The 24,932-nt window shown below is 37.1% G+C and overlaps 5 protein-coding genes across 9 annotated transcripts; 3 read left to right on the plus strand and 2 right to left on the minus strand.

The window, feature by feature from the left end:
- The first annotated feature begins 844 nt into the window (after positions 1-844).
- LOC125205302 (ATP sulfurylase 2-like) lies at positions 845-4,145 on the plus strand. Its single transcript, XM_048104143.1, has 5 exons — positions 845-1,536; positions 2,450-2,855; positions 3,034-3,294; positions 3,518-3,604; positions 3,694-4,145. The coding sequence occupies exons 1-5, from the start codon at positions 986-988 to the stop codon at positions 3,826-3,828; spliced, it is 1,440 nt and encodes a 479-aa protein (XP_047960100.1). The 5' UTR covers positions 845-985; the 3' UTR covers positions 3,829-4,145.
- On the minus strand, positions 4,024-10,726 carry LOC125205300 (probable thimet oligopeptidase). Its single transcript, XM_048104142.1, has 20 exons — positions 10,489-10,726; positions 9,945-10,066; positions 9,076-9,239; positions 8,491-8,581; positions 8,183-8,362; positions 7,740-7,820; positions 7,253-7,330; positions 6,768-6,860; positions 6,418-6,498; positions 6,155-6,317; positions 5,942-6,062; positions 5,794-5,863; positions 5,592-5,699; positions 5,289-5,386; positions 5,162-5,207; positions 4,927-5,023; positions 4,756-4,829; positions 4,576-4,680; positions 4,353-4,430; positions 4,024-4,276 (listed from the first exon to the last, which is right to left on the minus strand). Exons 1-20 carry the CDS (start codon positions 10,619-10,621, stop codon positions 4,169-4,171), a joined length of 2,091 nt encoding a protein of 696 aa, XP_047960099.1. The 5' UTR covers positions 10,622-10,726; the 3' UTR covers positions 4,024-4,168.
- A 4,174-nt stretch (positions 10,727-14,900) lies between these two features.
- On the plus strand, positions 14,901-18,085 carry LOC125203124 (F-box protein SKIP14-like). Of its 4 annotated transcripts, none has more exons than XM_048101410.1 (3): positions 14,901-15,475; positions 15,704-16,466; positions 17,125-18,085. In XM_048101410.1, the coding sequence occupies exons 2-3, from the start codon at positions 15,714-15,716 to the stop codon at positions 17,647-17,649; spliced, it is 1,278 nt and encodes a 425-aa protein (XP_047957367.1). In that variant the 5' UTR covers positions 14,901-15,475; positions 15,704-15,713; the 3' UTR covers positions 17,650-18,085. The 4 variants fall into 4 exon arrangements, with proteins under 4 accessions (XP_047957367.1, XP_047957368.1, XP_047957369.1 ...); XM_048101411.1 differs by having other exon boundaries at positions 14,901-15,227; XM_048101412.1 differs by having other exon boundaries at positions 14,901-15,227; positions 15,758-16,466.
- Positions 18,086-18,349: 264 nt separating this feature from the next.
- Positions 18,350-20,432, minus strand: LOC125204025. The gene is made up of 2 exons (XM_048102564.1): positions 20,220-20,432; positions 18,350-19,454 (listed from the first exon to the last, which is right to left on the minus strand). Exon 2 carries the CDS (start codon positions 19,438-19,440, stop codon positions 18,511-18,513), a length of 930 nt encoding a protein of 309 aa, XP_047958521.1. The 5' UTR covers positions 19,441-19,454; positions 20,220-20,432; the 3' UTR covers positions 18,350-18,510.
- A 264-nt stretch (positions 20,433-20,696) lies between these two features.
- Positions 20,697-24,864, plus strand: LOC125203910 (trihelix transcription factor GT-4-like). 2 transcript variants are annotated; one of them, XM_048102420.1, is made up of 5 exons: positions 20,697-21,378; positions 22,908-22,946; positions 23,889-24,023; positions 24,196-24,455; positions 24,562-24,782. In XM_048102420.1, the coding sequence occupies exons 1-5, from the start codon at positions 20,805-20,807 to the stop codon at positions 24,565-24,567; spliced, it is 1,014 nt and encodes a 337-aa protein (XP_047958377.1). In that variant the 5' UTR covers positions 20,697-20,804; the 3' UTR covers positions 24,568-24,782. The 2 variants fall into 2 exon arrangements, with proteins under 2 accessions (XP_047958377.1, XP_047958376.1); XM_048102419.1 differs by having other exon boundaries at positions 20,703-21,378; positions 24,196-24,420; positions 24,562-24,864.
- Positions 24,865-24,932: the final 68 nt, after the last annotated feature.

Consider the following 24,932-nt stretch of genomic DNA (forward strand, 5'->3'; position numbering starts at 1 on the left):
AAAGAAAGAAGAAAGGAAGATAAATACTAAAAAGAAAGAAGAAAATGAAGAAAAAAGAAGGAAGAATAAATTAAAGAAAAAAAAAAGAAATAAGAAAGGAAGAAAAAAAATCACATATTTGGTTCTATTTAATTGAAATTTCTAAAAATATCCTCCATAGCAAAAAAAATTACATGTTTGGTACCACCTAGGGTTATTTTTATCATGGTGTACCAAAAATGATATGAAATACTATAAAGATCAAATATCATTTATGTGCGAAAGTGAAAGATCAGGTACCATTATTATAGTTCGCTCTATTAAAAATGTACGAATGCGTACTAGTACTAGTAGTCTAGTACTACTCAAGTGACTCAACTACGTTTCTTGGGCATGACTTGTGGGTTCATATATATGGATTCAAATCACGGGGAGTAGAGTTTATAGAAATATAATCCAATTATTTTCAAATTATAATGGGCCCAACTCTTTTTAGCACCTATATTGATAGTTAAATATGGCCTATTTAAAAAAATGCGTGCATCGATAAATTCATCAAATGCGCCTATAATTTATTAGTACATGGATGCTTTCTTGGAATAGCTTAATTTTTTTATTGAAAAGTTCTTTCATCAAATATTCCTTTCTGCGCTTGTTATTAAAATAAATAGAGGTATATGGTGACCATACAAATAAAAAAAATTAAATAAGTTTGAACCCCACATGTTGGAATGATTTCTCGCCATTGATTGTACGTCAGAAAATAAAAATTAAAAGAAAAATCCATTGCAACACAAATATACAGAAGCATACATCCACCACCATTGAACTCCAAAAGTAAAGATTATACACCAAAAACAATCATGTGGACGTCTCTTCACTCCTGTGTATCGCCTCCTCAGCTAATATATATACACTCCCCACCACCATTACTCATACCAAATTTATAGGATCCCAGTGACTAAAATAAATTCATTTTCGTTTTTCTTTACCAAACAAAAAGAAAATGTCACTAACCATTAGGCTACACCATGTGAGCAGTGCCTCAATTGCCACAGCCACAGTCAAGAAAAGCCGTTACGCCGCCCAATTCCACTCCAAAACCATATACCATTCCAACCAATTGGCCCCACTTGCATTTCCTCACAAAAAGATTCAATCTTTGTCAAAATCTCACGATCCCGCGGTGATGGTGAGAAGCTCCCTGATAGAGCCGGACGGCGGCGCGCTGGTGGATCTCGTGGTGCCGGAGAGCCAGAGGGCGGCCAAGATTGCCGAGGCGGAGGCGCTGCCGAAGGTGAGGCTGGGAAAGATTGATGTGGAGTGGGTGCATGTGGTGAGCGAGGGGTGGGCGAGCCCACTCAAGGGTTTCATGAGAGAGGATGAGTATTTGCAGAGCTTGCATTTCAATTGTGTGAGGATGGAGGATGGCACTTTGGTGAATATGTCTTTGCCCATTGTGTTGCCAATTGACGATGACGTCAAGGCCCAAATTGGGGATTCCACCAGTGTTGCATTGGTTGGGACTGATGGTGATTTGCTTGCGATTCTTAGCAGGTTCGGTTCATTACTTTTCGTTTCAGTGTTGAATGCATGGAAATTTGCTTTTTTTTTAATAGTAGGTTACTGTGTAGTTAGGAGGATTATGCTGTTTCTCTTGACAAAATTGTAGAAAACACAGTAAACGAAAAAAAGTGGAAAATGGAGCTTGTTGGATAACTTGTGTTAGGAGAAAGACCCCACAAATTATTTTGATGTTAAGGAATCAGTTGTTCTATAATTTATTGGTATTTTGCAGCTAGCACATTTTGGGTTGTTTGCTTACCCTTTTAACATAGTTTTAGGCTACTTTTAGCTCATGTGGTCCATATTTTTGTTCAAAAGTTTCTTTCTGAGTTGCTTCAAAGGGGATGTTCTAGTTGCGTGCAAGAAGGAAATATTCTAACAATATCGACTTGGTATTAAGTTTTAGTTGTGTTTTATATGGTGTTTTTAATGACTTTTTAAGTTGCTTCCTGGATGGATCGCCTAAATTCTTTATTGGTGAATTTTGTGTAGAATTTGCTGAATGGTGGTGAAAGAAGGTTTGAGTGTTCATCTTTAGCTTCTCCTAATAATAACAAAAAAGAAATATGATTCTAAATAATTATGTAGCATTAAAAGTTGAAGACATTTTTGGAGTGATGGATTAAGGACAATATCTAGATATTGAAATGATGCATCATGCCTTGTCTCTGGTTAGACAATGTGATTGGTGAAGTTTCTATAAACTGTGAGTTTTTATTAGTGACGAGTATTACACATGCACAACCTCGCTTATAATTGAGCTTAAATAAGCTTAAATAGGGAGTAGCAACTCACTTTATGCTGGAGTAGTAATGTAGGGAGGCTACCTTGCATGATGAGATTGTAACCCTAATTGATTAGCCCAATGTTGTGTATTTAGTCTCCTGCTTATGTCTTGTGGCAGCATTGAAATATACAAGCACAACAAAGAGGAAAGAATTGCAAGAACATGGGGAACCACAGCTCCAGGATTACCTTATGTTGAGGAGGTGATTACTGCTGCTGGAAACTGGCTCATAGGAGGAGATCTTGAAGTGCTAAAGCCTATCAAGTACAATGATGGACTTGATCACTACAGGCTTTCTCCAAAGCAGCTTCGTGATGAATTTGACAGACGTAATGCGGATGCAGTCTTTGCTTTTCAGCTGAGAAATCCAGTGCATAATGGCCATGCTTTGCTCATGAATGACACTCGTAGGAGGCTTTTGGAAATGGGTTACAAGAACCCAATTCTCTTGCTTCATCCTCTGGGAGGTTTTACTAAGGCTGATGATGTTCCACTCGATGTTCGCATGGAACAACATAGCAAGGTTTCTATACTTTTTTTTATCAACTTCCGATTCTATATACTTCTACTTTAGGAAAATATGTTAAAATGAAGTTTTGCGCTTGCAATCCCTTCCATCTCTAAATTGACTTGACTAAATTGCTTCATTCAATGTATCGTTCAGTTGAAATTTCATTGAAGTATTTTTTATTCTCACAAAGGTGCTCGAAGATGGGATTCTAGATCCCGAAACTACGATCGTGTCTATCTTCCCTTCACCAATGCATTATGCTGGACCAACTGAAGTTCAGTGGCATGCAAAGGCACGAATCAATGCAGGCGCAAATTTCTACATAGTAGGGCGTGATCCTGCTGGTATGGGTCACCCGACAGAGAAGAGGGACCTGTACGATCCAGATCATGGGAAGAAGGTGCTTAGTATGGCTCCTGGTCTCGAAAAGTTGAACATCCTGCCATTCAAGGTAAGTGGCATAATCTCAAGCATTTTTATTGAAATCATACAACATGCTCAAATATTGAGGATATAAGATATGCTCATCTCTGACATTTGGCATTTTCTCAACCATTTTGTTTCATGTCTCAAATCATTTGCTCTGTGATTTTATCTTTTTGAGATACCTCTGCAATAACGGAGATGTCAAATTGATGGTGAACTATCTTGAGCCATTTTGTTGATAAATGTAGGTTGCTGCATATGATACTGTAGCAAAGCAGATGGCATTTTTTGATCCCTCTCGTGCTAAAGAATTTCTCTTCATTTCTGGAACTAAGGTAACACCGTTGCTTTCTACACATAGCACCACGCGGCAGAAAATGTATTAAAAATGAAGAGGATTTCTCATAATTTTGTTGATATGCAGATGAGAGCCTTTGCAAGAAGTGGCGAGAATCCACCCGACGGTTTTATGTGTCCCGGTGGATGGCAAGTGTTAGTGAGATACTATGAGAGCCTGCAGGCTGAGGATTCTCCAAAGAAGGAGGCAGTCAATGCTTAAAACTATCACCTCTTTCATCCAATTGCAAGTGTGAGATGATTGATCAAACTTTCCCTAGTTTTGTCTCTTGATTTCTAAGATTGATTTTTGTTCTCACTTGGTAGATGAAAATATGGCATCATGAACAAGTGCTTACAGTTTAGGCCAATCATCTGATCCAATTTTCCTATCTTTCACCCTTTTACATTATGTGAATTGGAGCTCTTAACTAGGAAAATTATTGCTTTCCAATATGTAGAGACTTACATAGATAAGTTTCACTATCAATTGATCTTGGATGAACAAATACAGTGATATGCATACTGCATTTATAGTTACAGTAGTACAAGATTCTTGACGCCTATAGAGAATAACACTTGCTGTCTACAAAAGCTTGTATTGATGGTTCCCGTCCAAGAAAATCCGATAGTATCTCAAGAGGGTCCTTTGCACCTCCAGGGGCCAAAACCTGTCGAACGAGAATTGAGTTTGGAGCTTGAAAGGATCAAGATGACATGTTAAAAGACGCATGAAAGTCGTCTTACCTTGTTTCTGAACTGTATGCCGGCACTTTGATTCATTATGTCATGAAATTTTGTGGCGAAAATATCAGCAGCAAAAACCTGTCCAAGGGCGGATATGTTAGGATGGTGTTAAGAGAAAAACCTATAATTATAATCATGATAGCAAATCTGAAGGGTGAGGGATGTATGTGGCAATATGCTCCTCAGAAATATATACACATCATGAAAAGTTTAGACATCAAACCTCACTCCATATCCGGCTGTAGCAAGTAGCTTCGTAGCCAATAGCAGTCCGAGGAAAGCATGAAGCTGGACTTATTCCTTCTAGCATAGGCAAACCTACCATAACCTACCACGCACGAAGAGGTAAGCATATATAGACTGGACTATAATATAGTATGTTGGGAAACATTGTTAAGAACACCTTGGAATGGAGATGCTTCAACAATCCATTCATGTCTACATTTTCAGTCGAATGTATTATTTGATCGAAAAGACCTGATAAATATAGGAAAAAATTTCACACCAACTATATATATGAAAAAAATGGTTGAAAGAGAATAAATGCAGCAGCAAGTCGTGACATGAGACTTACAATAAAGAATTTCTTGTTTAAATTTGAGCGCTGAAAAGGAACTTCGCCATCTCTTGAGCGATTTACATATCTCATCTTCGATAGGTTTGGTAATATCCTACGAAGAAAACGAACTATTACATGAAAGTTTTCAAGGAACTAGTTTGAATGACAGAACACATATTGGAAAAATCATTACTACAATGTTTGAGAAACAAATTTCACCAAAACCTGAGAAAAATAATGTGATAAGTACCTGATGAAAACCAGAGATCAGTTTAAGACAGCTGCTTTCGTAACACCTAAACAAAAAAAGTTGGCCAATTAATCACACCTACGACTGCAAAACCTTAGTCACATGGAAAACTACATTTGAAGCATACCAATTTTCCAAAAGCAGGGAGGGAATCTCCACAAAGTCTGGATCCAAGCGCAAGCCAGAAAATCGAGCAAATGTTGCTCGGTTGCAGGTATGGTGGACCTAAAGCCATTACTTTCTTGGTTAAAAAATTTGTGTCACAACACCCACAACCAAGCTTACTGACACAAAATAGTACTACAAAAACGCGGTGAATTTGAAACGAAGTGGACAATGATTAGGTAAAGTGACTAAGACGCCAGCATATCACGATCAACATACAATGCTAGAAGTTTTACATGATGCCCCAACTAAGCAAAACGCATACCACATGTCCAAATTCGTGGAGTAAGTTTACTACTTCAGAGAATCTCAGCAATCCAGGTTGTCCATCAACTTCCTTTGGCATTTGAGAAATCAGCAGAGCCACTGGAATCTAGAAATGACAAATTTATGTTACGCTAAACATGAGACAGTCTTATAACGCATGCAAATACAAATATTCAACCTAGCAGTATTACAGTTGTCACCTGTCTCGTATTGTTGGTCAATGAACCATTTTGAAGAGCAACGACACAGGTGAGGCCATATTTTGCTTCCCTAGTAATATGTAAATACATTGTTCAGACTAGTATCTACAAGATAAACGATTTTCATTAATCAAAATGAAAAAACAACCTGGCGTATAAATCAAGATAAAAGTAACCCATGAGTTCACCAGAACTCAAGTCAAAAACTGAAAAAAGTTGCACATCTGGATGCCAAACTTCTGCATCTATTACTTCCTCAAATCTTAAGCCTGAATTAAGCATAGGACATTCATAAATAACATATCTTGTGATATATTATAAAAATGAATGAAGAGTTGTATAAAAAAGTGGAAACAGTTACCAAATAGATCTTGGCATATTTTGAAGATTCCGGATATAACTAAACTAACAGGAAAATACTGTTTGACAACTCCAAAATCCAGATCGCACTGCTCTTCTTTAATCTTCTTCACATAGTATGGTAGGTCCTCAATTCCAAAGGCAATTTCTCCCTCTTCATTTCTCTAAACCAGCATAAAATGTTTGCGTTGAGAAAACAAAGATGTGGTTCATGCTAGACGTAAAGTTTCTAATCAACCTTGAGAGAAAAAAAAACAAGCAAACCTTCAATTCCTTTAACACTGAAAGTTCCTTTGAAGCTGATTCAGTTAAGCTTCCAGATATTTTCTCTAGAAACTCAAATACCTAAGAAAATCATAAACCAGTTTGCAGTTTCAGAATGTGGATGCATAGTGCATGAAGTACGACAAAACACATATGAAAGACACAGGCACAATCAGATTTCTTTTTTCTGACCATGAATTACCAAGAATGGATACTGGATCAATCAATTACAACCTTTATGGTGATTGCTTATTGAAACAAATTATATGGGGCAAACAAAGGATGAGGGATCAATTCCAGGCGATATGAAAATTTCATGCAACTGGTTATTGAAATAGACCTAGACAAACCTTCGCCGATGAGCTTGCCATCCTACGATCAACAGCATACTCAGCATAGTTTAGGTAGCCAAGCAATCTGGCAAGTTTATGACGCAACTGAACCTGGAAGCACCACATCCTCCTTAAAACTCATGGATTTAAAGCGAAATGAACAATGGTTTAAATTTTAAACAAGTCTCCCATTTCTTCAGCTAAAAAGTCCTCCCATTTCCTACATCAGTATTTTGAATCTCCCACAAAAAATTTCATACCATTGATGACTAACGTTCTTAAGGAGCCTCATGCACATCAAAGTGTTTGCAGAATTTTGTAGTCAAAGTTACAAATGATGAAAGCATTATAACCCACATGTAGTAGGCACTTGAGATTCATACATCTGTAATGAAAACATAAACATAGCAACCACGAAATAAACTCTGACAGAAGATATAGCACATAGCTTGAGTAAGATGAAGTTTATACAGCTGTTTATAAATAAAATAAATCTTCATTACCAGCTTTTCCAATATGGAAAGATTTACTTCGCATCTCCTTCCATAAGACTCAGCTACAGACTTTCTGGTTGACCCTACCTACACAAGGATACACTAATGAGTGTGAAGCACAAACATTTCATTCGGGAACAGTTGTATTATAGAACAGCACATCAGCACTTAGTGCAAGTGCTTCTACCTTCACAACATCAAAGGATAATTTTGTTTGCAGTATTAACAAGATTACAAGAATGAATTTGGTAATCACTTTTCTAGTATTTCTCATGGTCGAGTCGTTTTCAAAGTTAAACATACATCTAAGTGCAAGCTTATATGAAAAAAATTAAAAAATTAAAAATAAAAATAAAAACTTCTAAATATGAGCAACTTCGAAACAAAGTAAAAAAAGCTGTCTTAAAGTGGTTCAGCCAATGATGTTGTAATATAAAAGGTGATTTAGCTGCTTTAATAAAAGGTAACAGACAGGTCACATTCTTTGAAATTCTACCTTACACAACTCTAAGATGGGCGACACGTGATGACTTCTTAATAGAACCTTGAATTTACCGCTTTCAGCAATATCCAAGCCCTGAAAAAACAAAGGTTGTTTATGGAGTAGTAGTCACATGCAAAGATGCTAATGCAGCTAGACTTGTGCATTCAAGACAATAAGTCACTCTCACAATAAACAATCATGCTATATAGCTCTAGATAAAGTTAGAAAATCTTTGTGGGCCTCAACAATTTACTCACTAGCATACTGCTATATCGCAAACTCTGCAACTGGCTTACCACTTATCTCAGAGAAGTTGGATGGTGAACATCCTTATAACCAACCATAATGATGTAATAACTAATAACAAGAGTTCAAATAATACTTCAAGGAAGAAAATAAACATATGACATGAGCAAAGCAGCGACAGATTGAAAGAAAAGATCAGAATCGCAAACCTTCAAGAATTCCGGAGGCAAGCCAGCTAGCTCCATATCATTGAAAAGAAGAACTGTACTATCATCATTCAGATTTCGAATGTACCGCATACTTAGCTCATCTATTTGAGCCCTCAAACGTTGCAATTCCTCCCTCTTTGTTGAGGTAAGATTCAATCCATTCCGCTCAAAATCTTTAACCTGTCACTATATATTACGTTAGAGACTTGACAAATAAAAAGTGCTTTGAAAACCAATAGTAATAATACAATAGGAAAGAAATCCTCATCATAAATAAAGTTCTGCATAATATGCTGGCAGGTGCATACCAAATACTGCGCATAGCGCTTGACTTCAGAACTCATTGAATCACCTCGAGCTGTGAATGCTTTGATAACACGGTAAACATCTTCCCGCATGCTGTATTATTTCCAAGAAACAGACAACATAAGGATCCCCCAAAGATATAAAAGTCTAATAAGGTAAACAGATTGTTTCCTAAACAAAAGTAACTGTCAAAAACTGAGATGCAACCTACTAAAACGATTTCTAAGATGCTAACACTTTTGAATAATCCCATTTGTCAAGATTGGGATAATCAAATAGTCAAATTTTTGGGACATGAACTCAAAATAATTAATTCTACTGCTCAATATGTTATGCACCAAGCCCAAAAAATAAAATTATACTCCATGAGCAACAAAAGTGATTGATAGATTCTCTCATATTTCACTCCTGTCTAATTATTCTTTGGCTAGATATATAACATCATTGAGTTTGACGGGCTATTTAGATTCCGGCATCATTCCTTTTTTACTCTCTTTCCCTTGTTCAACATCAAAAGTAAGTAGTATATCACAATATTTTCAACCACCCAGCAGGACTACAAGATGAAAATTTAATTAAAGTGAAACCTGCATATGGAAATATGGGCATCGATCCTTCGCTCAGCTTCAATGCTTGCTTTACGAATATCTTCCGAAGAAGACACCAATTTTGGGAAGGCACAAGACTGTATTAGAGGAAATTGCTGTGCTTCTAATTCTGCCAAAGGTAGTATCGTGTTGGCATAGGTTACCTGTGAAGCTTGGATGTTATGCTATGTAGTCTATTCTTGCGTTGAAAAGAACACGACATGAAAATGTAACGCGCACCTTCAGTTAGATACGGCAAAAGAAGATTACCGACCATCACAGAAAGTCATCTAAAAATCTACAGCGCAGACGATGAAAAATGTAGATGGGAGTCCAAGCTTCAACGAAAACCGAATGATCAACTATGCATGCATCAGTACTAAGTAGTGACAGTTTGTCCGGTTAAGAATCAGAGAAGGACAAAAAAGTAAAACCTTAATAACTTTTCCTTAGTAAGTTTTTTATGAAGTTTCTAAAATGCTGGGTACCAACAACTTCCATGCTATAATAACAAAACTGGAATCAGTTCATTGAACACAGCAATAGGCATAACTTAGAAGGTAGAGGTACAGTGTCATCACCGTAACTATATTCAACCAAATGTCTCAGATCCAACCATAGTTCCAGCAAACAACATAGGAATACAAATGTAGTTTGGCTGCAGCATGGAAGATAATTCCATGGTTGAATCAAAACCTACCCCAATAAAAAATGTGGCCTTATTTGTATGCATCAATAAGCAGCTAAATAATAAGCACAAGAGACAATAGTCTCAACTACAGTAAGTAAATACTATATGCAAAGCAACCGGTTAACAAGTGAGTAATAAGTAAGATGAGATGGCATTTCTTTATTTTTGGCCATAATACCTTGTCAAGTGGAACTGAAGCAACTGCATCATAAATTTCCTTGTATTTTGCTACAATGCTGTCCGCTAATCTCAGTATCTCAGAAGCAGATATATTTGTCTGTACATTTGATCCCGGAACCACTGAATTTAAAAAGAGAATTGGATAAATTTATGATTTGAACTATGAAAAGTAGGAAATAATATTCAAAATGCAAATACCTCCATACCCCGAAACATATATACCTCATACCCAATCTTAAGATGACAACATTTTGACCAGAAAACTGAAAATGACAAACAGACAACCAACCTACACGTTTACACCAAAGAAGTAGCGTCATAAGTCTTCACCACTCCAATCCAACATTGATTTTTACCAACTCAATAGAAGAAAAAAAAATTAGGCATAATAAGATATGCTGAAAAACGGATAACAAGTTGGGTACTATTCTCTAGCAGCATAGCACAGGATAACACGACCAATCCATGAATACATACATCTAAACACAGAGAAAAAAAAATTGCAAGTGTGAGTGTATGTGCGCGCGAGCTGACTTGTATACCTTTTCTGTTCCGATTCTTGAAATGGGTTTTGAGTGCATTGATTGCTAAGTTGGCTGCGACGGCGAGAAGCGCGGTGGCGCCGGTCAAAGCAATCAGATTTCTTCTCTCGCCTCTCTTCCTTTGATTCTCCATTTTTCAAATTTCAAAGTCGTGTAATAAAAATATAAAATCGATGTGCTCCCTAAATTTAGTATAGGATATTTAATAGGGAAGCAGGTGAAAATGGCAAGAGGCGGCAATTGCGAGGGAAATCACGGAAATTGGAATTGATATTTGATATTTCACCAATTATGAATGCGTTATAGCTTTCTAAAAATAACTACGACAACACTAGTGTGAATACGTTCTTCAATGTAAAATTAGTAATAAGAGAGAACATAATAATTAAAATATTAATAAAAAATGAGAGATTAAAAAAACGTAATTAAAATAATGTTAATGAATAGTGAAATCTAATTTATTATTAATATAGTGTATAATGGAAACAATTTTGAAAATTAAAAAAATAGACTAGTTTTGTGTAATGAATTTAAAAGAAAAACAAATACTATTTTTTTAAGGATGGGTGTAATAAGATTTATTGAGAAATATTTTTGTCAGAACAGAGACCCATTCAATGGTGACTACTTGAATTTGAATATATTTGATCTTACTACTTACTATTAGGCAATTAGACCTCGCTTCCATCCACTTCAATACTTCATAAATAATAGACCACCCCAAGGTCTTAACTTTTGGGTTTAGAGCATCCGCAACCAGCCATCATCCCCATCATCTGATTCCAAGGGATGTTAAATCCCGGGCCCATCTGCCCCCATCCAGATCCCACGGGTACCGTGGGAGTCTGAGATCCGCTCGTCGCCGGACCGGACTCGTTGTTGTGATCCATCACTCGATGATGCTCTTGAACAGAAAGTTAGAGAGAGAGAAAACTCGTTAAAACAAGCGGTGCAAATGAAAATGAAACGAAAATCGCGTTTATATATGATTTTTTTTTTTTTTTTAAAAAAAATCGAAAATCGGCGCTGGCCGATCGCTGGCCGATCGGGCCTCCACAATGGCGGCTAGCCGATCGGCTAGCGCTTCGGCCAGCGACGAGCGATCGGCCAGCCCACGCCGATCCGCTCGCCGAAATAGCGTTTGCCGATTGCAATGGTTCGACTAGCCGATCGGCTAGCGCGACGAATCGGCTAGCCGGTCGCTGGCCGACCATTGCGGATGCTCTTATGGCTTTACTATACCATACGAACTAATTGGCATGTACTTTAATCATAATATATATCGATTTGTTGAATTCGTTGTTACCGATTGATATGTCAAGTTGGTCATGACCTTTCAACTCCAAGTCGAAGTGTATAACTGAGCATGAACTTAAGAAAAGAGATATAATACATCATATTTGTATTCTTACATGTAACAATTTTCTCTCAAAGATCATGAGTGGGTGTATCACTCACATCTACTGTGATTTTAATAGGGCGTCGTGCATTTAAATCACGTCCAAGATCGCGTCTAAATTTCTCTCAATCCCCAACGTATACTTTTAGTAGTATTTGATTTTGCATATCTTTTGTAATCTTTTATTTATTTATATTGCTTGTTTAGCAAGATTTTTTAGGGTTTATAATTCTATAAATTATAGAATTCTCTGGTATTTTGATTCATTGAGAAGTTATAAATAAATTATTCTCGTTCCTGGTTCCAGTGGCGGATCTAGGGGGCAGGATGGGGCGGTCGCCCCCTCCGTGTGACTAATTTCTTCTTATCCGGACGTAAAATTACCATGTCCGCCCCCTCCGTTTTCCCCGACGTCACCCCGAAAATCGAAAAAAATTATCATTTTCACCCTAAACCAACCTACTAATATATGTTTCGCGCCCCCGTTTTATCAATCCTGGATCCGCCACTGCCTGGTTCTGGTGGAAATCACCTCTAGCACTTCAATTGAGGTTTATCTTCCTTTTGTTCTCATTACAAACGTGTGTGCTCAATCCCGATAGATCAAAGATCTATCAAACTTAATACCATTAGAAGCATATTGTGTTCGATTCTCGAAACTCTATCAAATTCGTTGTTATCTAGTAAGTTTGGTATACTTCTAGCAATAACTAGTTTGTCTTTGGAAACTATACGTCATAACATAAGTCATGCTCACACATGACTTCGTCAATGATTATAACACTGATTCAGTAAACAAGAGTATTTATATTTAGGAATAAATGTATTGATATATGCGGGGAGATGATTCAAACAAAAATATATCTAAATCCATAAATATAGACCAAATCTTGGACTTAAGATTAGGTGATCTAATGGTCAATAATTGATAAAAAAAAAATACAGAAGGTCATCATTAATCTATTTTATGTCATTTTATAAAATCCAGGTCTGATGTGATTGTTAGATCATTTTAGGACATTGTTTATTTAAATGACCTAAAATTAACTAACAATGACTTAAAAATGCCCTACTTATAATTTTGTTTTGCATTTTTGTATTTAGATCTAGTTTTGTATGGATTAAAACCTAATATATGTATATACATACGGAATACGAAATAGGGTATAAATTGATCAAAGAGTGGTGTATTGATATATTTAATTTTGTATATTGGTTTTTGTGATTCATGGTTTTAATATTTCATTGTACTATATGATTGTTAGACCCATTGGTGGGTCGACGACTATTTGATAATTTCACCTAACTGCAAAGATATTTCAGAGCAATTGTATTGATATGTGTATACATATAAAATATGGTCATACGTAGTCACAAATTCACAGTATAAATCAATTATCTTGCATATTGATTTTTATATTTCTACACATCAGAAGGAAGTCGCTTTATCTTATGCTTCATTGATTTTATTATATCTCTTTAATTATAGCAATAAAAAGACCATTTGCACAACTTTATTATAAGTAGGGTTTATGGTAATTTGCAGATCAAGAATAAGACAGGGTGTTGGTAAGGCCATCGTTGTCCGGATTTAAAATCTATGTAATGGGCCAGTAGAGCTATTGTAGGCCCATTGAGCGGGTGATGTTAATCCATTTTTTGTACTTATGATTCGATGTATGAATTATGATTGGTGCAGCTGGATTATACCATATATTTAGCTGGATAAAGCTGTTCTTTTCTTTATATTTCTTGTTTTTTAGGATAAATAAAGAAAATTTTAAACTCAACAATGGACAACTTGTAAGAGCCACTCAAGAAATCTCGACAAACAAATTTGCTCCCTGTGTAATCTTCGCCAGGAGCGGCTTTAACATAATCAATTAGCGCTAACAAACATACACGATAAATTAATTCCATGTATCTTATCAATCATCATATTGTTTTCACTAATGAGGTTAATAAAATCGGACTGATGTCAATTTTAGTGACTATGATTTTTTTTTATATACCTAAAAACATAATTAGCAATTAACGATGATATTGGATGGCTAGTCCTTTAATTAAAAACACTACGTTTAGTGGTATAAAAGGCTACATGTGTAAAGTGTAATTAAACTCTAACCATATTAATCAAATTAAATATTCGTAAGTTTAGACTTTATGCCGAGTAAATGCAAAGGCGGGCACAATCAATATAGAGAGCTTCTTCCATATTTGCATCATGTATATTTCACAATAAACACATTTAACAAGTATAGATCGATCAAATTAGCACACGTTAATAGACATGCTTCGATACTTTTGATGTATCTGACTTAATTAAAATAAATACCACTAAGTAGAAATTGATAAATATAATACAAATATTAATTGAATAATAAATATATGCACCAGATGTTCAACGTTCACATAATTGTGATGTTGAATCAATTCACCCTTTGCTTCTCTGGATAAGGGTAAACTCATATAAGTGATAGTGTTAATTTATTACACTTGCACTCTCGTACTAAAAAAAAAACTCTGAGAAAATTATCTAGTAGTACTAATTTACTGATGAAAAAAAGTCACACTGAAAATGTAGTTAAAAGAATCCTCCTACATCACACACACGATCGTACGAATGGTATCTACCATATCAATTGTTAACAAATCATGAGTACTATTAATTTTGTAAAAAGGGGTTATTTTACTACTCCTACTAATACTGAATATTGAGCAAATTCCTTTTCCTCTACATTACAATTTCCTACAATTTTCAAATTCTTTTTTTTTTCATTTTTTTTCTTCCGAATATATTAATTTCTGATTGTACACAATGCCAAATTTACAAAAAAATATTCAGTGTCTCTATCACATGATAATATGGTAAAATGGTATCCCATTAAAAATAAGACCCCTTATTTTAAGATTCAGTTACTGTAACGACACCGGAAAATAAGGTAAATTAAGGGGAGGGTAAAGGTATATATCCTTTCAGTTTTTTCGGCTATTTCCCTCTCCCGCCGCCACTTTCCTCCCGCAACCACCGCGGAAAACCAATTTTCGCCCCCACACGTGTCGGCCGCTACCTCTTCTACCTAAAATTGCACCTTCACTCCCCCATTTCCCCCTCCTCCAACTAAATTTCATTTTCTTCCCACTATTCAATTCCTTCATACTCACATTGCAATTTCCTTTTTTTTTTTCTTTCTAAAATCCCCCTATCAATTCATTTTATCCCTGTTTATGCTAAAGGTTTCATTTTGAACCCCAATTCAAGGACCCCGTATCTCTCTGTGGTATACAAAAAGGATAATAGAAAAGAGAGAGGTTTTTGGGTTTTGAAGAAATAGATCAGGTGTTTTTGTTTTTTCGCCCTCTATAATTTGATCGTTCTTCAATTAGTATTTCTGAGTGTCATAAATTTTAAGCTCTTCCTCTGCAAATATGCTTTGCTGTGATTCTTTCAAATCCTAGTTTTTTTTAGTATCTCTTCGAGCTCCTTTTATTTATCAGCCACATTAGGAATTCTTTGATTCTTTCTGTATATAAGGAACCCATTTATTAATTGAACAATTATGGGTGACAAAGGCCATATCCTTATAGGTTAGTTGCAGGATCAACTCTGTGATATTTTTGGTGCACCGTTTTAGTTTGTCATTGAAAAGTTGAGGGTTTTCTTGTTTGAAATGAATTTTAGAACGTCGTCCCCCATTCATCCATAAAAAAGGAAGCAACTTTAGTTGGTTGGAGTTTAGTGGTTTTCATCTCCTATTCTTTTAGTTTATTGGGATAGTGAAAACAGAAAAGGAACTGATTTAGTTATTGCTGTAGAAATATTGAAATGGCCTTGAACTTCAGCTGTGAGAGGGACATATTTGATTGCAGCTCATCGGAACCAGCCTCAATGGACATAGTTGACCGTTTGCCATCTGATCCTTTTGGGATGGATATAGAAACTACTTTCACCGCCATCACTGGGTGGTTGGAGGACTTGAAGGTTGATTATGGTGGTTTCATGAGTAATGGCATGTCCTCTCAAGAAGGTTACCATTCATCTGCTGGATGGAATTTAATTTGGAATAATTATATTCACTTCGAATCATTTCCACGCACTATTCAGTTGAATGAGAGACTGAATGCGGGTATGCAGGACTACATACCCAACGGCTTCCAGTTTGACCACGATCTTGATGCAGCTCTTACATTGAGTACATATGAGAACATTGGCTTCAACAATGGGAGTGCTAGCTGCAGTAATGAGATGGGATCCGGAAGGGAAGTGGAGGGTGCATCTGAATTTGAAGGAGCACCTCACGAAGCTTTTAATTATGTTCTTAGCTATTTGGGAGTGAAGGACCTTTTGTCTGTAGAAAGGACTTGCAGTTACTTGTCGTCTGCTGTCCGAGGGGATCCCTTGTTTTGGAGGACTATCCACATTGACCAGCCTCTAAATGAAAGGATCACAGATGATGTTCTCGTGCAATTGGCTGGTAGGGCTCAGGGTAAGCTTGAAAGTTTGAGCTTAGTGGAGTGCCCTAAAATCACTGATGATGGTTTGAGGCGAGTGCTTGAAGAAAATCGACGATTAACTAAGGTTAGTGGTCCAATCAGACTCAATTATGCTCTTTATTTTTATCTGTGATGTATTTTGACCATTCTATATTCATGCTTGGTTTTCGAAACATGGGTGAGTTTCTATTCTGATGTACTGTGGCGGGAGGGTGTGGTTGAGGTGAAGTTAATTAGTACGACTAGGAATATGATATGCATTGTCATGTGTACTAAGGGTTATTTGTCCACCAATATTTTGGCATCATGGGACCTTTTGTTAGGTTATATGAATCTGGTAAATTTTTACTGCTGTCTGTCTAAATCCAGTTGTTGAGTGCTTCAAGTGAACTTTGGGATCTCTTTATTAAGGTAGAACACACACTAGATGTGCCAGACTCCACTACATTTATAACTTGGAACATCTCCTTGAGAACTTACTCTCTAAAGACTTGATGTCTAGGTACTCTGATTAAAAGTAAACACTTCGAGAGAATATAGTTGATCACTCTCCATGTGTTTGTAGAAGTCTGACGTCTTAACCATTGACAAACCTAGTACCAACATCTATATCTCTACATGTTGATAGCAAATTTTATGAGATATTTTTGGAATCCTAGAAGTGTTATGATCATGCTTTGTTAAGTTTGTTTTACTTATTTGATGGGATATTTAGCGGTAAGCTAATTGTTTGTATTTTGTAGTTGTCTATTCCTGGATGTACAAGGATCACTATAGATAGCATAGTGAATTGTATCAGAGCCTACAACTGCAATAATGAATTTGGAGGAATAAAACAAGTGAGAATTGGTGGCCTCTATGGTGTGAGCCACGAGCATTTTGAAGAGTTGAACTCATTAATGGGTTCCAGGGACAAGAAGTTTGAAACTGCGCACAAGCCACATTTCTATCACCGAGGGAACTTTTATCTTCCACATGATGATGATCGAACAATCGATATTGAAATGTGTTTGAAATGCGAGAAGTTCAAATTGGTTTACGATTGTCCAAGTGAAGGCTGTAGGGCTAAAGATAAGTCACCTGAGGTTTGCAAAGCTTGCACTCTCTGCATAGGAAGGTGTGCTCAGTGCGGCCGGTGTATTAATGATACTGAATTTGAGGAGACGTTCTGCCTGGAATTGCTATGTTCGGACTGTTTTAAGCAGCTACCCTCGTACCAAGACAAGCTTGATGAGGAAGACAACTTTATGGAGCTTGATGCTGTGTAAGTTATCACTTCATCTTCCATTAGTATGTGGTCTTTAAATCTAGGAGCAAGACAATGCGGGGTAGTCCGATTCGATTGTTGGATGCTCTACTGCAGAGAGGATGGTGATCTTGTTGGGGTGAATTGGATGCTATACGGCAGAGGGGATGATGGTCTTGTTGGGGCTTCTATCTTTTTCAGTATTGGTACAAAAAAACAGAAGCCAAATGGGGAAGGATAAAAAAGAAAAAAAAAGGCATAAAGAGTATAAACTCTTGAAATAATAGAAGGGTGAAAAAATCTGTTGACATGGAGAATTGCATTGGAAGCTAATGTTTAGTAGTTAAACTTTCCACTGTGTGAAAGGCATTCTATATAATCTTGGTAATGGTCTTTTACTGTATCCTGTAAAACTCAAGATTTTATGCATATAGCAACTGTTGCAGTTCTTGGATGTATCTTGGTGCATATGCTCGTGTCGTGCATAATTATTTTATACACTTGAAATTATAAGAAATTTATTTTGCTGTAATTGAAAATCATATCTGGGCAATTTGGCATTGGTTTGAATTGTGTTAATTCGTTATAATTAAGAGCTGCTGCTTCTTCTTCTTCTTTAAGAGGTGCCCTTATTTCACCTAAATTTCACCCAACATCAACATAATATTTAGGCTAAAGTGTCAAAATAAATGGACAATAATAGTCCCCAATATGGCAAGACATGCTTAAATGAAATTTCCATTAAAAATAAGCTGAATAATTAGCACTGGAGCCATTATAAATTATCAAGGTATAAGATATCGAAAATAAAGAATGACAGATGAGCCAATCTATCACCTACAAGAACAAGTCTGAATATTCTTTGCACTTATCGAAAAACCACTTAACGGAAGAACTCCACGTGACCTGCTATCTCCCGGCACAGCAACTTTGCTTCCCCGGCTAAATTTAAGCTTTTCGCGATTATAAGTCCAGTTAGTTTGTGTGTTGAAGTTGGCTCGAATGATTTGGCTTCTTCCTCCATTCCCAACACAAGGGCTTCCCTTGCTGGCATGACATTCTCCCACCAAAACTCTCGTAAAACTCCATGCATCAATTGCCAATAGCCACGCTCTCTATAAATACGAAATATAGTGCTTCCAATTGGAGTCCAACAATACAAATCCGCCCAATCCCTGTCTATCACCTCCATTTGACCTTGTATCTGAGGCATGTAGTAAAATGGAACTGTCTTCCATGGCAACATTGTCTCTGGCTTCCCTTTGTTGAACGGGCATTTCACTTCAAGAACTCCACCTCCCTGAACTGATCCAAGCAGCCCGTCTGGGGAAGCTCCAATCCAATCCAATCGATCCTCTGAATGGGTGGCAAAGCCCAATGAGCTGACATCCCGGCCAGTAATGCTCTTGTACCGCTCTATAGCTGCAGCTTCATTAAGAACACCCCATTCCATAGCACCTTTTTTAGAGCCCTCAGCTGCCTGCACGCTCGAAGGAAAAACTTTTTCTTGCCATAGCTCATAGCGGCGTTTGCCTTTCCACATTCCCAATGCTGTGCTGAAGGTACTCGTTGTTAGCTTGTCCTTGCGCAGTGCAAACCATTCTTCAGAGCGTTGCGGAGTATTTGATGCTGCGAGTTGGGCATTTAACACAAAAGCAGCAGGGGTATTCGCAGCATATGATGATGAACATGCAAACGGTGAAGCGCAGGTTGAAAAGTCTCTAGTAAATGCTATTTGGAACTTTCTCCTACGAGGAAGTGGCAATACTGCTCTGTTAATTCCACTAAATCTAGCAACAGAAGCATTTGTCATAGTTTGACTGCCACCTACAAATGAGTTCCATTAAAAATCCAACCGACGACAACAAGATGCGAAATTTATAGTAATTCAGATTATCTTACTACAGCAAAACAGTATAAAGAACACCATGATTATAAGAAATCATCTTAATACAGGTATAGTATCGAATATTAAAGCTAAATTGGAGTAATAGCCAAAGGATTACATCTGAAATTTTATTTTGAAAACAAAATGCTCAATATGCAAATTGCTTGTTGTGTTATTATAATATATAGACAAAGGATAGACTTTGCTATCATTCAAAACCAGCTTATGACCTCGAGAAGATCAGCAAGCAAACAAAATTGGAACCTCTAGTGCTATCTACACTTCTATGTGTCAAAAGCGATACAACAACTTCAAGAGTAGGAGAGTTACCAAAGTTAAATGAATATGGAATGGAAGCATCTAGATTCCCAATTAACTACTACAAAGATAACCAAACGTGGCAGCTTGTAGGAAAGATTCATTATTTTATCCATTATTTCTCAGAAAAGATTCAATCTTTAAACCAGATAACACTAACATATGAATGCCCTCAACCTAGCAGCCAAATTGCTTAGAGTTATTGGAACAAAAGGAATTTATTGAAGACAAAAATGGAAATGGGCAAGAATATGCAAAGAAAATCAATTGATAAAACTTAAAGAAATTGACACCAATCACTATTGAATGGAGTGAATGAACGACAAAGATGTGTAGCGTTTAAACGCAAGACAAATACTGCACACAAGGTGCTTGTGCAAACGTACCTTAGAGACGAAACGGGTGGAAACTAAGATGAAAGAATGGTTGAAAATTGAAACCCACCAAAACACACAGCATGAAATTGATAAAGATTGTCTGGAGTAGGCTGCAGAGTGGATTCAAACTCTGTTGTGTGTGTTTCTTTTTTTACCTCAAATTGTTGAGGGAAGGTGGGGGTGGAGTGGAGGGAGGGATGGGAATTGGGATATTCAATATTGAGAGGAGAAGAAATAATGTTTTGTACTACTATAACATCATTAGGTCCTTTTACTTTGGTAATTTATTTTTTCAGACCCATGCATATATTTTGTGTATTAATCAATAAATCCTTAATTAACGAAGCTATCAAACGATTCAAATTTATCAATATTAAACTTTTTTGTTAATAAATTTTGAAATTGAAGCTCAAAAATAAGTTGGAGAGGAAACCTGTGATTTTCTATTATATGTCTGCATTTTTCAGAATATAAATGTGCATAATTTTTTACTCCTACTCCCTATTTATTAATTTCATTTACTAATTTTACATCGCAAAATCTCAAATCCCCTGAATTCCAATTTCAATTTCAATTTCAATTTGAGAAGGAAAAATGTACTCTGACAAGGCTCAAGCACAAGAAGAATCCGCCATAGATTTCTACAGTAGCAAGCAAGGGTCACCCAACGAAAACAACATGATGATCCAAATCAGCGACGGCGGCGGCGCCACCACCAGCGGCGGTGAAGATCCCTCTATCGCCGCGAACCAGAACCCACCGCCGCCTTCACCCGCTCCCAAGAAACGGGCCGAGACATGGGCTCAAGAGGAAACCAGGGCCCTCATATCTCTCCGCAAAGAAATCGATTTCCTGTTCAACACCTCCAAGTCCAACAAGCATTTGTGGGACAACATATCCATGAAGATGAGGGAAAAGGGGTTCGATCGATCGCCAACTATGTGTACGGACAAGTGGAGGAATTTGCTCAAGGAGTACAAAAAAGCCAAGCAGAATAATCCTGATTCCAACGGGAATTGTAAGATGAATTTTTATAAGGATATCGAGGAGATTATGAGGGAGAGGAGCAAAAATGGTAACTGTTGGAAGAATTCTGCAACTTCTAGTGATGCCGCTGCTGCTGCTGCGGGTTCTAAGGTTGAGTCGTTTATGCAATTTGCTGATAAAGGTCGATTCCCCCCTCTTTCTGTGTTCTCTCTTTTCATTTATCTTTTTCATGTGCTTATTTGGTTAAGGGAAGCTGCCGATTTCATTTTTCTATGGGTTTCTTTGTTTTTGTTGTGCTTGCTGGATAGTAAAATGTGGGGAATGTGGAAGCATATAAGTGGATTTCATTTGTGCTTGATTTTTGGTAGTGCAAGAGCAGTTCGGATCACCTAATACTTTCCCTGCCAAAATTGCTGCCTCGTGCCATAGTTTAGCGAGCAATTATATCACTTCATTTTATTTTATTTGGTACTACAAGATTGCAAGGGGAGTTAGTTCCGATGGGGTGCTGTGATGGTCTTCATCGTCAGCTGATGAGTTCTGTTGCATCAACAGATACACTTTATTGTCAATGGAGGGTGGGGATTGGGTAAAATCTTTCGTACATATATGTAATTGTAGAGTCTCCTTCAATTTTTTTGAGTGGCTGATCCATCTTAATTATAATTGTCCAAGTAAGTGTTCGATTATGATTATGTGTCCACAGAATGAAATGACAACAGTTGATGCATTATGTAATACAGTATAATGATTTCGCTATCTGTTCAAAATCTCTTATCCACTTATCTCCACCCATCCTGAATACTGATTGTCCCTCTTTTTTGTGACCCTCACCGTGGTTGTGACTTGCAGGCCCACATGTCTACAAAAGCAATAAAACCTAAGTCGATTAGATGGAGTGTTCAATGTATTTGGTTTTTGTAAAATGAAGAGCTTATGTTCTATGATGGAAAGTAAGAGGGTTTAATTGGATTGAAACAGTTTGGGGGCTTATTGTTCCCAATAAAATAAGATGAAGCTCTAACTTTACCTCTCATCTGCAATCTAGTCCCTCCCTTCCCGGCCTCCAAAGCCACTTTGGTGTTCTTCACTAGGGTATACATAGTCATATGATCCCCTTCTTCCCTCTGCTGTTGGACTTTTGTGGAACAGTAGGAGAGAGTTGGTTGGGGTTGATGAACTACAGCATAGGTGCTGTTTTGGTGGTTTCTTCACTTAAGTAATATGGAATGACAGTGTATAAGTATGCTATGTTTGTATAAATGTTTTCTCAACCAAGGTCTATTTGCACAAATCTGCCTATGAACAATTTTAGTCGATATCGAGTTGAGCATTGCATGAATGTGTTGATTCTGTTTGCTGCGTTATAATAATCTCTTGTGTACTGCTCAGTTTGATATTATCGAGGGTTATGGTAGTGGATATGAGAGTTTTGTGACATACTGACGTTTTGTGGGCTTTGATTGATGGTCATTGGTTTTTCATCATGGATAATGATGACTGCTTCTGTAGTATAGTTGTAGCTGTACATCTTAGAAATTCCTCACTGCCTAATTGTGTTCTATTGAGTCATTAGTGCCACCGTCTTCTATGTTTTTGCCTTTATATGCCCACATATATATGGTAAACATTTGAAGTAGATAGCTCTAAATCAAGTGCTTCTATATTTTAATGCTGCATTAAATTTTCAATTCTACTTGGCCTATGCAGGTATTGATGATGCTAGTCTAACTTTTGGACCTGTGGAAGGTATGTGTATTGGCCTTAGAATCTTTGCGTGCTCTTAAGTCTGATAAATTGGTTTAATCAATTTATACACATAAATCCTGGTAGAAGCCCGTTGTGTGTTGGAATGTGTAAGTACTGCATAAAGTTGCTGATTATGTGGTGCTTTTTCTTCTTCATTGTGCTTTGTTTGTTGCTTAAGAGGGCTGGACAATTGTTGAGGGAACTTATCTGACTGGAATGAAAAGATGCTAAAATATGGGTTCTAACTCACCCCATGAGTGATCTGTAGCTAATCTAAGCATCAAACCAAAATTATAGAATATCTGTTGGTGGCATTGAAGGAATCCAATTTGGGAGTTACCCTTCCACTACACAAGCATATGCTGGAAAGGTTATACCATTCTCTGACGTAATGCTGACAGCTGAATGAATGATTTTCGAACTAGTTCACTGGAACAGTACCTCTTTTCATTGGCATACACTACAACTTTGCTCTGGGCTTTTCTTCTTGTGCTATTTGTTCATGTCCCTCTATGATGTTTATATCTCAACACTGTTAATAGCAACACATAAACATTAATAATTCTAGTAATGTCTGTTCATATTGGTGAGTGTCAACTTTATGTTCTAGTCAGTGGTCACTCTAGTTGATCACAGTCCATTACTAATAAATCGAACCCACATTCATCATCACACTTTTGGTTGTGAAATTATATTGCATTAATTTATGTGGAATTGTCATTGTTATCATGGAGTAAGATAAAGAAGCCTGAAAATCTTATTCTATTCATGTTATCATAGCAAAATTTTGTATACCTCCTTTCTTATTAGGAAATCACTATGTTGCGTTTTAGTGAGAATGTTACCTATGTTTATTCCATCACTCTATCTGTATAAATTTGTAGTCTCTCTTACTAGCCGCATTGATTAATTTATAATGCAAAATATATCTTCGGCATACAGGGAATGGCAGATCGGCACTTAACTTAGAAACGCGTCTGGATCACGAGCCACATCCTCTTGCCATCACAGCAGCTGATGCAGTTGTAGCTAGTGGAGTTTCTCCATGGAATTGGAGAGAGACTCCTACTGAAAACGGTTGGTCCACATTCTGTTTTACAACACAATTTGGTTCAATTAAGTGATCTACCTTTATTAGTGGATCCCCCTCCCACGTCCAGCCACCAATATTGTCTATGACATGAATTTTGTTATATTTGAAAGAACTGTTAATTTTTTGCATAGATGATTGGCATTCCATTTTCTGTAGGCGAGGATAGAAACACTTTTGATGGGAGGGTGATAACAGTAAAATTGGGTGACTATACAAAGAGGATAGGAATTGATGGCACTAGAGATGCTATCAAGGAAGCCATCAAATCTGCTTTCCGGTTGAGGACAAAACGTGCGTTCTGGTTGGAAGACGAAGATAATGTTGTTCGATCACTGGACAGAGAGATGCCTCTGGGGAACTACACTCTGCATGTTGACGAAGGTACTGCACCAAACGTCACATTAATTACTTATAAGGTGATTGCAGATTGAAGTTCCCTTGATCATGTCCTAATGTTACCATAAATAATGAACCTGTGCAAGGGCACCCTTGTTATCTTGAAAATGACAACCCTGATTGCAGGATTGACGATTAAAGTTTGTTTGTTCGATGGGCCAGAGCACTTGCCAGTGCATACAGAGGAGAAAACCTTTTATACAGAGGATGATTTTCGTCAGTTCCTCTCACGACGCTGCTGGACTTGTTTGAGAGAGTACGATGGCTACCGGAATATCGACAGTATGGACGAGCTCTGCCCTGGAGCTCTATATCGTGGTGTCAATTGAGGACATTCTAGTTTAAAATTTGTGTGTGGGTTGAATGCTTAGTTAGTTTCTTGTGACAAATTGCTATTAATGTTATTAAATTCTCCCCTATTGCTCTGCTTGATTCAATGTTATCCCATTTGGCCATTTTCAGCTGTAAAACACTGAACTTTTCCAATATACGGGAGA

Source organism: Salvia hispanica, chromosome 2, assembly GCF_023119035.1.
Source record: "Salvia hispanica cultivar TCC Black 2014 chromosome 2, UniMelb_Shisp_WGS_1.0, whole genome shotgun sequence".
Lineage (NCBI taxonomy): Eukaryota > Viridiplantae > Streptophyta > Magnoliopsida > Lamiales > Lamiaceae > Salvia > Salvia hispanica.

Bases quoted from the DNA above. Each gene is read 5' to 3' on its own strand.
- LOC125205302 (XM_048104143.1), top strand. From the start codon at position 986: ATGTCACTAACCATTAGGCTACACCATGTGAGCAGTGCCTCAATTGCC. The intron at 1,537-2,449 runs GTTCGGTTCATT...GTCTTGTGGCAG, and splicing joins TTGCTTGCGATTCTTAGCAG to CATTGAAATATACAAGCACA. The intron at 2,856-3,033 runs GTTTCTATACTT...ATTCTCACAAAG, and splicing joins GCATGGAACAACATAGCAAG to GTGCTCGAAGATGGGATTCT.
- LOC125205300 (XM_048104142.1), bottom strand. From the start codon at position 10,621: ATGGAGAATCAAAGGAAGAGAGGCGAGAGAAGAAATCTGATTGCTTTG. The intron at 8,582-9,075 runs GTTTCACTTTAA...GAAATAATACAG, and splicing joins GCCCATATTTCCATATGCAG to CATGCGGGAAGATGTTTACC. The intron at 5,024-5,161 runs GTACTTATCACA...TTTTCTTCGTAG, and splicing joins TGATCTCTGGTTTTCATCAG to GATATTACCAAACCTATCGA.
- LOC125203124 (XM_048101410.1), top strand. From the start codon at position 15,714: ATGGCCTTGAACTTCAGCTGTGAGAGGGACATATTTGATTGCAGCTCA. The intron at 16,467-17,124 runs GTTAGTGGTCCA...TGTATTTTGTAG, and splicing joins AAAATCGACGATTAACTAAG to TTGTCTATTCCTGGATGTAC.
- LOC125204025 (XM_048102564.1), bottom strand. From the start codon at position 19,440: ATGACAAATGCTTCTGTTGCTAGATTTAGTGGAATTAACAGAGCAGTA.
- LOC125203910 (XM_048102419.1), top strand. From the start codon at position 20,805: ATGTACTCTGACAAGGCTCAAGCACAAGAAGAATCCGCCATAGATTTC. The intron at 21,379-22,907 runs GTCGATTCCCCC...TGGCCTATGCAG, and splicing joins TATGCAATTTGCTGATAAAG to GTATTGATGATGCTAGTCTA. The intron at 24,024-24,195 runs GTTGGTCCACAT...CATTTTCTGTAG, and splicing joins AGAGACTCCTACTGAAAACG to GCGAGGATAGAAACACTTTT.